A 12038-nucleotide genomic window follows, 5' to 3' on the forward strand; every position below is an offset into this window, starting at 1 on the left:
ATGACAACCTCAGCTAAACAAACGTCGATAGGAAAACTATTTACAAAAAAAAATATGTGCTTTATTATGTTGATTCCTGAAGTATTAATAACACGGAAAACGACCGAAATTAATTCATAATGCAAAAATACTTCAGATTAATGTACGTTTCTCTCGCAGCCATTTGTATTACAAATAAATTAGTTCTCTCGAAGCTCGCGAGTGGCGCTTCAAATAAGCACAAAAAATTTGATGTCAAACATATGGAACAGCCTGTCCAGTGGTATTTATACAGGTCAGTGTTCCAGAATTATGTAAAGTAATAGCACAGTGTTATGTGTATCGGCCTTATCGCTTTTGGCTATGCCCTCGCTCTTAGGATTGGACTAAAACACTTGTAAACATTATATTTTATTAATTAGACTAAGGCGGGCGCGGGGGACGCGAGGGTTCCTGGAGCGGCGCCCCGTCCGTCAGCCTCAGCAGCGTGGAGTAGTCCGGAGGGTTAGCCCAGGGGTCGTAGCCCAGGACGGAGAGCATTGGTGCCAGCTCGGCCGCCTCGCCCCGCACGTCGCCGGGCACTCCGCTTTCAGACGCCCACTTGTCGAGCGCGTCCTTGTTGACAGGACGCACTACCTGGTCCGACGATCGCTCCACGCTGGAAAAACATATTCATTGGTGGCTTGATGATCTTGTTACCAGAAGGTCTGCTTCATGTTTTTTTTATTTCCTTTATTTAATTATCTTAAAGTTAAAGTTATTATATTATATTTTATTTAAAAAAAGCTCGCATAATAGATTGATGCATCTACTGTACTCAATAACTGTTGTGTTTATGATTATTAATTTGCTTTTTTTTTGACTTACTCGTGTAAGCCTTGTTGCGTCACTTGTAATACCTAATCTGTTTTCAAAAAAGCAGAAAACACTCATTCTACTCTGAGGAAACCTGCCCTCCGAATGAGCTGTATGAAAAAAATGACATATTTCAAGTGTAATATGATTTACCTATGAAATAAAAATATTTTTAATTTGATTTTGATTTGATTCATCATTTCAGCCGGAAGACGTCCACTGCTGGACCAAAGCCTCCTCCAAAGATCGCCATGACGATCGGTTCTTCAACCGGCGATCTTGTCCAGATCGTTAGACCATCTTATGGAGAGCCTACTAACACTACCGCCTTCCCGTACGTTTCTATTCGAGGACTTACTGCTCCAACGGCCATCTGTCTAGCTATGAAATATATTATAAGTATTTGCAATTCATTGCAATCAAATTTTTATAAGACACGTCACCCTCATAGAAGTATAATCCCCGCACGATGATATGGGGACAGCCTGTCTTGGCTGCGTCTCATCCAGGCAGGCACCTCAAAAATCACAACCATCGTTTGGAAACTAATGACTGCTCGATGACGCTATGCAGACCTTAATACGAAGAAGTTCCGTCCAACGACTTTTTCGACTGCAGATCGGAGCATATCGTACTTATATCTACCTCCGTTTAAATAGTAGTCAAAGCATTAGGAAATAAGGCGAGGAATGTTCTTGATGATCTGATGTTATGAGACGAGTAAGACGTTCACCAAAGATAATATTAAGTCTCATTACTTGTGTAATTTCACTAACTACGGCGCCCTCTAAACTGAATCACAATAATTCTTGCACATAACTTCTGCTTCCGGGCAGTAAATATTTTAAAAATAATAATATCGTTTCTTCTCTCAATATATTTTCTGTAATATGCCACAAATGGCGAGCTATGAGGTATGCACTAAAAATTTATCAATAAAGGCTTAAAATTGCAAATAATATTATTTTAAGAAATACAGTATGTAGGTAGTAGGTACCTATTTTTTCGAAGCTACTATTTTTTTTTCGTCTTTTAGTTATTTCCTATTTTTTGTGGGTAACAATTTTACAACTAGTATTATTGACCAACACAGTCTTAGCTCACGTGACCGACATTCTTTGCAAAGCAGCCCGTCACTGGTCAATCGAGTCTACAATTACAAAGACAACAATTGTTTGACAATTGTGACAATTTTCAAAAAATTGTTAAACAGACTTCCATAACTCTAATTCTATTTATCAAGTTGTGGTATAATTTACAATGTCATTATACTATATATGCTAGCTTTAATATAGCTTTTTAATCATTCTTTTGGATTTGGCAACCCATGTACTATTTCCTTGGACCCTCTGTCCAAAAAATTAAAGAAATACAATATGTTTTTGGATATAAAGATTCCGTATATCAACAATCAAGCATGTTTTTTGCAAACACTAATGATTCACAAGAGTTGTTGATAAAATACGGACACGATTGTTATCGTTAGGTCGGACAGTTCACTTATGACTGGGTAAAGATATATTTATATCACTATTCATAGAATGACATCTGTGTGAGAATTCGGAAAAAAAAAATCTTTTTCTATTTAGCACAATTTTTTTTTTCAAACTAGTATTTTTTTTTAAGTTTCAGGAGAATGTGCAGATTAAATCATACTAAGTTTTTCCAGACAAAAATCGCATCTAAATCAAAATTTGCGTTTTTTCATGTCATCATAACAACAATAAGATAATACCTCGCCTTCCTCATTTTACGATACCCATACTTACTTGGACAGCGCAACGCCGTTCGGCTGGTTGATGTAACGCTCATGATGCAGCACCGCTTCGTCCCAGGACAGGTCGAGGAACTTGAGCACCCGGCGCAGGGTGGGCTCGGGGGCCAACACCAGCGCCTCGTAGCGCACCAGCAGGCACCGCTGCGGGCCCAGGGTCCTACACTGTTGGTACATCATCTCCACCGCATGGTTCCACTTAGTCAAACACTGTCGGTAACTCGATAAATCGAATCCGGTGATGGTGACCTTGCGGGTGATGATCGAGTGCACTGTGGCGCGCCCGTCGCGCACCATAAACACGAACTTGGCGTTGGGGAACAGATCCAGCACGTAGGTCCCCATCTTGAGCACTAGCGGGTCCTTGTTACAGAGGCGCGGGGCGGGATCCCCGTGCCGCACGATCACTTCCAGACAGAAGGCGGCGATCGCGTTGTCGAGCACAGTTTTGGAGACGCCCGCCTGCTCGAGGCGAACGCTTTCCTTCTGGGACTTCATCCAGTGCTGGCGCATCTGCAGGATGCGGGGCACCACGCGGGTCTCCTGGCCGCAGCGCACGTCGGGGTGCGCGTCCAGCATGGCTCGCATCAGCGTGGTGCCGGAGCGGGGCACGCCGCCGATGAAGATGAGAGGCAGCTCACGGCCCGGCACCCACCCGCCGGCCTCCCGCGCCGCAAGCCCCACGTCCCCCGCGCGGCCCCCGCCCCGCCACACCCACACAAGTAGCGCCCCGCCTAGCAGCGCGAGCGCCACCCGCAGGCGCACCCCGCGTCCCATGCGCGTCTCTTCCTTCACCTGCAATCATTTTTTTTTAAGGAATAGGAGGACAAACGAGCGTACGGGTCACTTGTTGTTAAGTGATCACCGCCGCCCACAATCTCTTGCAACACCAGAGGATCACAGGGGCGTTGCCGGCCTTTAAGGAAGGTGTACGCGCTTTTTTTAAGGTACCCATGTCGTATCGTCCCGGAAACACCGCACAAGGAAGTTCGTTCCACAGCTTTGTAGTATGTGGAAGAAAGCTCCTTGTAAACCGCACTGTGGAGGACCGCGTGGAATTCGGCGGCAGGAATCAGATTAAACAGCTCTTCGGAACACTCCCCGTGATAAATGCGGTAGAAGACACACAATGAAGCGACGTCTCTACGCAACGCCAAGTGATCCAGCCATAATACACCTATGGTTATGGTTTGAAAAGTGGCTTTGGTCAAGTTCAGTGCAGCCCTGTTTAATTACGACCAATGTGATTGTTCCAAGTAAATCCATCGAACAGCATTATATTACAAATATTGCTTAGTAGATAATATTGATTACTTATAACCATGTGTTGCCTTTGGTAAGGCAGTACGCGGGTGACCAGTGATCGGGCCGGTCCTAGTTACCATTAACCATTTGTCTACAACCATTACAGGACCGGCCCGAGTAACCATTTTAACCATTATTACCAATGCATAGTAGAGATGCAGTAAGCGTGTAACCATTGATTGATCCGGTTCAAGTTACCATTAACCATTTGTCTATAACCATTACAGGACTGGTCCGAGTAAGCTATTGTGATAGCCACTGTTAACTATAGCTTACTGCTAAGATTGATTCTTTTCATGAATCTTATTATATCTTTTGCAGTGAGCTGATGTAACTCAAGTGGTTGAAGAATTTAACTTCCCAAAGAGAGAGACACATTAAATGACCATATTCAGAGAGGATGTGTAAAGGGGTTTCATCTGCACTATTACAGAATCTACACACTTTGCAATCTTTGAGACTTAAGATTGAGAGATGTTTGATAATACACCTATTCATTATTAGGCTATCTTTTATACTAATAAATGGGGAGTCGGTTTCTTGCTCGGTTATACCGAGAAACCTACTGAAACTCTCGGAATAATACATATACCATATGATGGAGCACATTTCGGAAAACGTTTTAGTATTTCTTGGTCATATTATGAGCTGATCATGTGTCATTTGGTAACATTAAATCTATTTTAGTTTTTTGGCAAGGTTGCTACTATCCTATGAGAATGTGCCACAGTAAACAATGAATGGGATTACTAGTACTTTTATTCAAGCATTTGGGCAGACACACAGATTCAAAATCGATAATTAGAATGATGCTTGGTTTCCCTGTTATATATTTTAGACGTTTTACAATGCAATGTGTGAGCTTTTAAAATAATTTCCAATTATTTTAAAAGAATTATATCCCTAATTAAAAAAAAAAACTGTACTTAATTGATTGAAATATTATTATACACTGTCCCACAGATTTAATAATTAAATCTGAGATTAAATTATCCAAAGATGAAGAAAGACCCATTGACAGAAGATTGTGTCTGTGTGAGTGAGGCATTGAATTGGTTCAATTAAGGAATTGCTGAATGCACAGGAACCAATTACCGAACATGACAGGTGACAGGTACTCTACACACAGTTGACAACTTTTACTGAATTGTAATTTCTATCCTCCATACTATCTACGCTTCTATTAGGCACATATTCCCACTACATTCACACATTTCTCCCTTAAACTTAGATTAGATACTTACAAGGTAGTTTATTAACTAAGTTACGTTAGTAATAAACACCCATAATATGTTATGGGTGTTTATTACTAACTGTACCAACTCTTGTTGCCTATTCTTCAGTTCACAAAAAAAACCACAGCTATATCAACCGATAATTTCCTTTTAAATCAGCTCTTTACATACTTCAATTAGCTAAATAAAAATAAAAAATCTCTCCATGTTGGCCGAATCGTCGACATCCAGTCGACGGAGCCTGTTATTTAAAAAAAAAAAAAAAAAAAGGAATTGCTGAATGCACAGAAACCAATTACCGAACATGACAGGTGACAGGTACTCTACATACATTTGACAACTTTTACTGGAAGTAATAGCAGGCCTGTCTCACTTCTCGTGTAGGTATCCAAATCTTAACTACGCACGCTAATATCAGGACATGTACAAGCTATGCATGTACCATACAGTACTGAATCTGCAAACTACAAGTATAATAGTATATAGTATATGCTGCAAACCGTACTGACGCAACAGAGCGAGCGCTGGGGGGAGAAAGCGAGATAATGTGGCAGTATAGTAGCTATTGTGCTATAAATAAACAAAAAAGAGTTTTGGTAATTTTAATGAAGGTATTTTCTTAAATTGGTGCATATTATATCTCTTGTTTTGGAACAGTGCTTTTGTTTTCGCGTGTACTTTTTGTTGAAATTTTTTATTTTATTTTATCACTTGTAATTTTTAGTAAATAAAGTTCTAAGTGAGTTAAATTATTTTTTTTTGTCAAAATGAGGACTCTCCTACAATCAAATAAAATAAATTAAAATTGACATAATTACCAAACATAAGTGTTTTTTATCAGTAAATAATATTTATTTTATTTTGTTGCATCAAATCTGTTTTACAACGGTTAAGATACAATAACTTTAAACTTTTCAGTTGTGTCAGTATCCCTCAGATACGTGATTTTGGCACTCACATAGCATTCTGTCAATGCATAATATTCTATGTTTACTCTGCAACTGGCGATATGACATAAGTCAAAGATAAATGAAATCATATATAATCTATGGTTATAGTTCTACCAACTGCTTTTAACAGCCTGTTTTGTATATGATAAACATGGAATACCGAGCCTGTAAGAGCCTGTAGAATATAACAAAATATTGACACCAAAGAAATATTATTTTACAGTTTTCATGGACTAACATGCCACCAGCCTTTTACTAGTCTTTTACAGCCTGAGAGTCTACATCTTCTGTATATATATAAGGGATTTCCATCATATTATATTGAATCATGTCGATATCTCTTGAACCGCAAGGCATAGAGACTTGCAATTTGGTGCAAATATTCGTAGAGGTCAGCTAAGAACCAATTTTACAAAATTCCACCGATAAGAATTTTCAAGATTTTTTTTTATTATTAACAGAATAATGTCTGACGGTCAGCTAGTATATATATATCCAGATTCTACCACATATAAAGTCCTGTTTTTCACAGTTAATCAAAAACCTGGCGCCAATATATTGATTTCCTTAATGAAAAAATTCCCAAAGAAAGATAAATACCCTAGTGTGAAATTCTCTATAGTTAGGAGAAAACTAAAACTCTAAAACAACAGACAGACTTTTGATAATACATCAATACAATGCTATAGTATTAGTAATCCCAAGTAATATGGTATGTTCTATATTAAAAACTGTTAAGGATTTTTCTTTTTATGCAAGTACTATTAAATCCATACATAAACAATTCTACATAAATATAATATTATAATACTACATAGTACAAAAAACCAGTATTTCTTACTAATATTATTAATCAATGTTTACAACAGAAGCAACTTATTAGGAAATCTATAATTTACCAATAAATTTTATTCACCTCCTCAAAAAGCCAAGTAAGTACTTATAACAAATTTAATTCACTTACAATTATTATAATTCTGTAAACCGATCCTGGAACAATGCATTTTTACAAAGTATTTATTATTGTTTTTTTAAACAATGTCTACTGAATAATTTTAATTTAACATGAACCTATTGTATTGTGTTATGAGAAACATTGTAATTAACTCACATTATTTGTGTAGTGTACAGTAATTTTATCTGTACCTGATGAAATCGTAATTTCATCAAAGCAAAAAATAGACCCATACAACTAATTTAACAAGATATCTGCTGAAAATGCAGTAAATGTAAAATAAAACAAATAAAGTAACTAAGGACTTACCCTACATGAAATCTGTATTCAATTTTATAATGTATTTTTCTGCCAACTCATCTCTTAGAAATTCAACGCATACAATATATTGCTAGAGCAATATACACCTAGCCGCTACTAATAATGCAAATTGCAAAAAAAATGTTCAACTAGGTATATAATATGGTCAAACACTATAAAACTCTCGATAAAGCAATCAAAATATTGAATAGTTAATGCCAGTAATCTAGACTTGTGTTACTTTGTTTTTCCGTAACAACATAACCAAAGCACTAGAATAAACTTCGTCTACCGGCCGCAATTCGATTATCTTGAAACAATAAAAATTAAAAATACTTCTCAGCACAAATCATCACAAACCAATATCGATTATTCGATTGGTTTAAATTAACTATCGAAATTATATGAAATATGAAACTGCCAAGTGCTTACTGCCAAACTGGCACTTGGCAGTTTTTTTTTCCTTTTTTGGCACTGCACAGTATGCGCATTTAGCCAACAGTTGCCAGTTGGTAAGATGAAGAGGAAACTAGTTTATGGTAGTTATCCAATTACAGCAATAGAGCGCATTATGCGCCTTAATGCTCAACGTTGAGTGTTCCAACTACAGCAACACATCGCACCAATGACGTTCTATACATAAAGACAATGCACCTCATACAAATTAATAAAAGTCGAAATATGGCACATGCCACAAATGACACCGTAATAACCTTCGACTGCTATGTCTATACATTTCTGCGTTTATCCCAATTTTTTAAGATATTATTGGTCAATAAGCAGCAATGTAAACACAATTTCAGATTTAGCTGCGTATTTTGAGTTAAGAACACAATTTGGACAGTGACATCAGTGGAGTAGGAGTTAGGTATTTTTTTAAACCCAGACGAAAAAGAGGGTAGCTATAAGTTTTACTTTCGTCAGTCTGTCCCTATTTTACGATTAAGATCTGTTCAGTCGAGGGTTTTTTACGTTTTTAATCAAAACTCACAGTCATATTATAAAGGGAAAAATTTGTATGTATATTTATTGGCTTGTGTTTTTTATTTATTACTTCTTTACGTTCTAAAGGGATTTGGATTTAATAACTTAGATAACGTTTAATGAGAGAAACTAATACTCAAATATAATATTTTTATTTACATATAATAATTAGTTAAACTGGTTATTTAAATGTTAAGTTCCTTGAATTAAATAAAATTTGTCTTTAAGACTTAGATATCTTTTCCAGGGTATTCTCTTGGTATATGTAGTGTAAGCGGACATCAACATATCTTTTTAGTATATGCTTACACTAAGCGGATATCAAAATATATTTGTATGATAGCTTTTGTCACATTTTAAATGTGGTTAAATCCAAACAACTTAAATCCTTTAGTGATGAAATATAAATATGCTTATTTGGTTTGTAAATTTATTCACATCTCTCTCTCTTGCTACCAACTGGCACCAATTCTCGTTCATTATCTCGTGTACAGGAAAGCTGAAGAATATTAGCTTTTACATATTATTTTGTAAATAAGTATCAAATATCACTTGGTAACGATACTTCCGTGATGACGTGTAAAAAGCACTAGTATGTAATTGTTCTAATTGTAATTAAGTTACAAACCGACTGGCTGACACCGACTCCAAAAATAACCATAATCGATACTAGAATTAGATTAATTAATAACATTGTATAAAAATACGCAATTATTTTTATACTTTTTAGCTCATATTATATCTATTGTTAAGGAATAGGGTTTTTGAAGTTGTAATTTTTTGTTATTTTTTTAGATTTTTAGTGAATCTAAACTACACTAACTAAAAATTTGTCAAAATTTGTGTCCATCTACTAAATTTTGCAATGCAGCAATGAATGTAAGCTCATTGTAATTTTATTAGAGACAGTTAGAAATTCTGCCACAGATTAGCATTAATATTAAGCACCCTTACTGTACGTCGTTGAGGAGTTCCATTGATTCCATTGATATTTACTACTACTACTACGACTACGACAATTATTTGACCATAAGGACATGACGGTAGGTGACTCAATTATCCGGATAGCATATAAAAGATTCGGCCTAGTATCGTTAATTTGCTCCTAATAATTGAAGATTTCCGCAACTTTGTCATGGATCCCATATTCAGAACCTAACCAAACTCACCTCACTGAAATCGGTTGGCGCAATATTGAGTAATTCTTAAATTTGTCGCGTACATTCTTAAAGAAAATTTAAGACTTTTTTATAGAAATTATCAGATCTGAACCAAATTGCAACACGAGAAGCACCAGCTTTCAAATAAAAAAAAGATCAATTATCAAAATCGGTTCACCCAGTTGAAAGTTCTGAGGTAAGAAACATAAAAAAACATACCGACGAATTGAGACCTCCATTTTTGATGTCGGTTAAAAAGAGCGACTTTAACACTTATAAGTTACTTCATATAAAGCAATTTGGCTTTACTAGGGGACGCTCGACTACGGATGCAGGTCTTGAGCTTATACTTATACAGGAATATTTTTGAGGCCTGGTATCTTCTATGATTTACCTAAGGCTTTTGATTGTGTTCAGCATTCAACGCTGGTCAGGAAGCTATGCCACTATGGTATAAGAGGATCTGCACTCGATCTTCTGATCTCATATTTAAATAATAGGATTCAGAGGGTCGAGGTGAATGGCAGGAGATCTCCTGGGACCCCTCTCGGTATGGGGGTACCACAAGGGTCTATTCTTGGACCCTTCCTCTTCCTAATTTATATAAATGATCTACCTAACCTTGTAGAAAAAAAACACAAGGTGGTATTGTTTGCGGATGACACTTCACTTATATTCAAAGTGAAACGAAGCCAAGTTTTGTATGACGAAGTAAACAATGCTCTATCTGACATCGTGTACTGGTTTAGCGCCAATAACTTATTGTTAAATAATCATAAAACCAAATATATTAAATTCACCGCGCCAAATGTCAAAAATGTAGATGCGAATATTTTATTAAATGGAGAGGTGGTAAAACCAGTGGATTCTGCTATATTTCTTGGCATTACTCTTGATTCCAAATTGCAGTGGGGCCCCCATATTGAAGAATTGGCGAATAGGCTTAGTTCTGCAGCCTATGCGGTTAAGAAAATTAGACAGTTAACTGACATAGATACGGCGAGATTAGTATACTTTAGTTATTTTCATAGTATTATGTCCTATGGTATATTGTTATGGGGCAGTGCGGCCGATATTAATACTATCTTTGTGCTGCAGAAGAGGGCTGTTCGCGCGATTTATAACCTAGGTCCTAAAGAATCATTAAGAGAAAAATTTTAAGAAATAAACATTTTGACTTTTGCTTCTCAATACATTTTCGATAATGTTTTATATGTTCATAAGCACACTGAGGAATTTTCTAGAAACTGTGACATTCATAATGTTAACACGAGGAACAAGCATAAACTTGTTATGCCTACTACTCGGTTGGGTCGAGTTAGTAAGTCTTTTGTTGGGCGATGTATATGCTTCTACAATATGATCCCAGAAAATGTACAAAACAAATGTGTTACGAAATTTAAAAGAATTGTTAAAAAACGTTTGTGTGGGAAAGGTTATTATAGCATAAACGGTTTTCTTAATGACACCACGGACTAGGAATAAAGCGAACACCCTCAGGCTCTTTAATTATAAATGTTTATTGTACGATATTACATTGTAATCCATATTTTATATTAAAAAATAAAAAGCCCGCTGAGTTTCTTGCGCCCATTCTTCTCAGGTCTGAGGCAGTCTCTTTTGAATGGGTGGTAGATTTGACGTTCAATAAGTGATTTTAAATCCTATTTTGAATAAAAATATTTGAATTTGACTCTATTGTTTTCATTCTGACTGTGTGCTTTCATCTGTCCCATTCTGACAAGAGGATCTTGTCTAGGATTTGTAAATAATTGTACCATATTTAATGAAAAAATATTAATTTTATTAAATTACACACGCTTTTTGCATATCAATCTTATATAAATAAGGATGGATCGCAGTAAGCCGGCCAGCGAGCACTTGTGTAAACTCACGTCGATGCTTGATCAGCGGATTTAAAAATGTCAATCTTAAGAAAATAATGCAATAATAAAATAATAACTATGTGTAATAAAACTTTTATGTGAAAAAAAAATCTATAGTCCGACTTCGTAGACTTACCACTACCACGAAATCAGTATCTAATCGAGTGATAGAGGTTTTCATTTGTGCACACATCACGGAAAATCTACTGGATAGATTTCAATTAATTCATATTAATTTTTTATATAAAATTATATTTTTTTAGACACTACAATTTTTATAAGCATTATGTGCTAATTCATGTGTGTACGACGGACGAAGTCGCGGCCGCGGGTATCAGCAGCTAATACATTATATATTAAAGTAGTAGTTAGTAGGTATGTTTTCATATGTATAATTCCTAGACCCTTTTCCCAGTAGCAAGTTATTATGTTTAATTTTCTTGTCGTTATGTTTTTTTACTATATCATTTTTAATTATATCATTAATAATATGTAAAAGATTAAAGAGTCCTCATTATTGAAACACTAAAAACATAATTTATATCAGGATGGATTCTTTAAAGCTACATTATATATTTTCCTGAGGATTATCTCTTATGATCATGAAGTGAAACAATACGGCAACCAAAATATTTTTAATACAAAAATCTAGTGA

The 12038-nt window shown here is 36.1% G+C and overlaps 1 protein-coding gene across 1 annotated transcript; it reads right to left on the bottom strand.

Annotated features, from left to right (window-relative positions):
- Nucleotides 1-374: 374 nt before the first annotated feature.
- On the bottom strand, nucleotides 375-7806 carry LOC126964726 (protein-tyrosine sulfotransferase). The gene is made up of 3 exons (XM_050808004.1): nucleotides 7363-7806; nucleotides 2604-3403; nucleotides 375-637 (listed from the first exon to the last, which is right to left on the bottom strand). The coding sequence occupies exons 2-3, from the start codon at nucleotides 3383-3385 to the stop codon at nucleotides 403-405; spliced, it is 1017 nt and encodes a 338-aa protein (XP_050663961.1). The 5' UTR covers nucleotides 3386-3403; nucleotides 7363-7806; the 3' UTR covers nucleotides 375-402.
- Nucleotides 7807-12038: the final 4232 nt, after the last annotated feature.

This window comes from Leptidea sinapis, chromosome 1 (genome assembly GCF_905404315.1).
Source record: "Leptidea sinapis chromosome 1, ilLepSina1.1, whole genome shotgun sequence".
Lineage (NCBI taxonomy): Eukaryota > Metazoa > Arthropoda > Insecta > Lepidoptera > Pieridae > Leptidea > Leptidea sinapis.

Bases quoted from the DNA above. Each gene is read 5' to 3' on its own strand.
- LOC126964726 (XM_050808004.1), bottom strand. From the start codon at position 3,385: ATGGGACGCGGGGTGCGCCTGCGGGTGGCGCTCGCGCTGCTAGGCGGG. The intron at 638-2,603 runs GTAAGTATGGGT...ATGTTTTTCCAG, and splicing joins AACGGCGTTGCGCTGTCCAA to CGTGGAGCGATCGTCGGACC.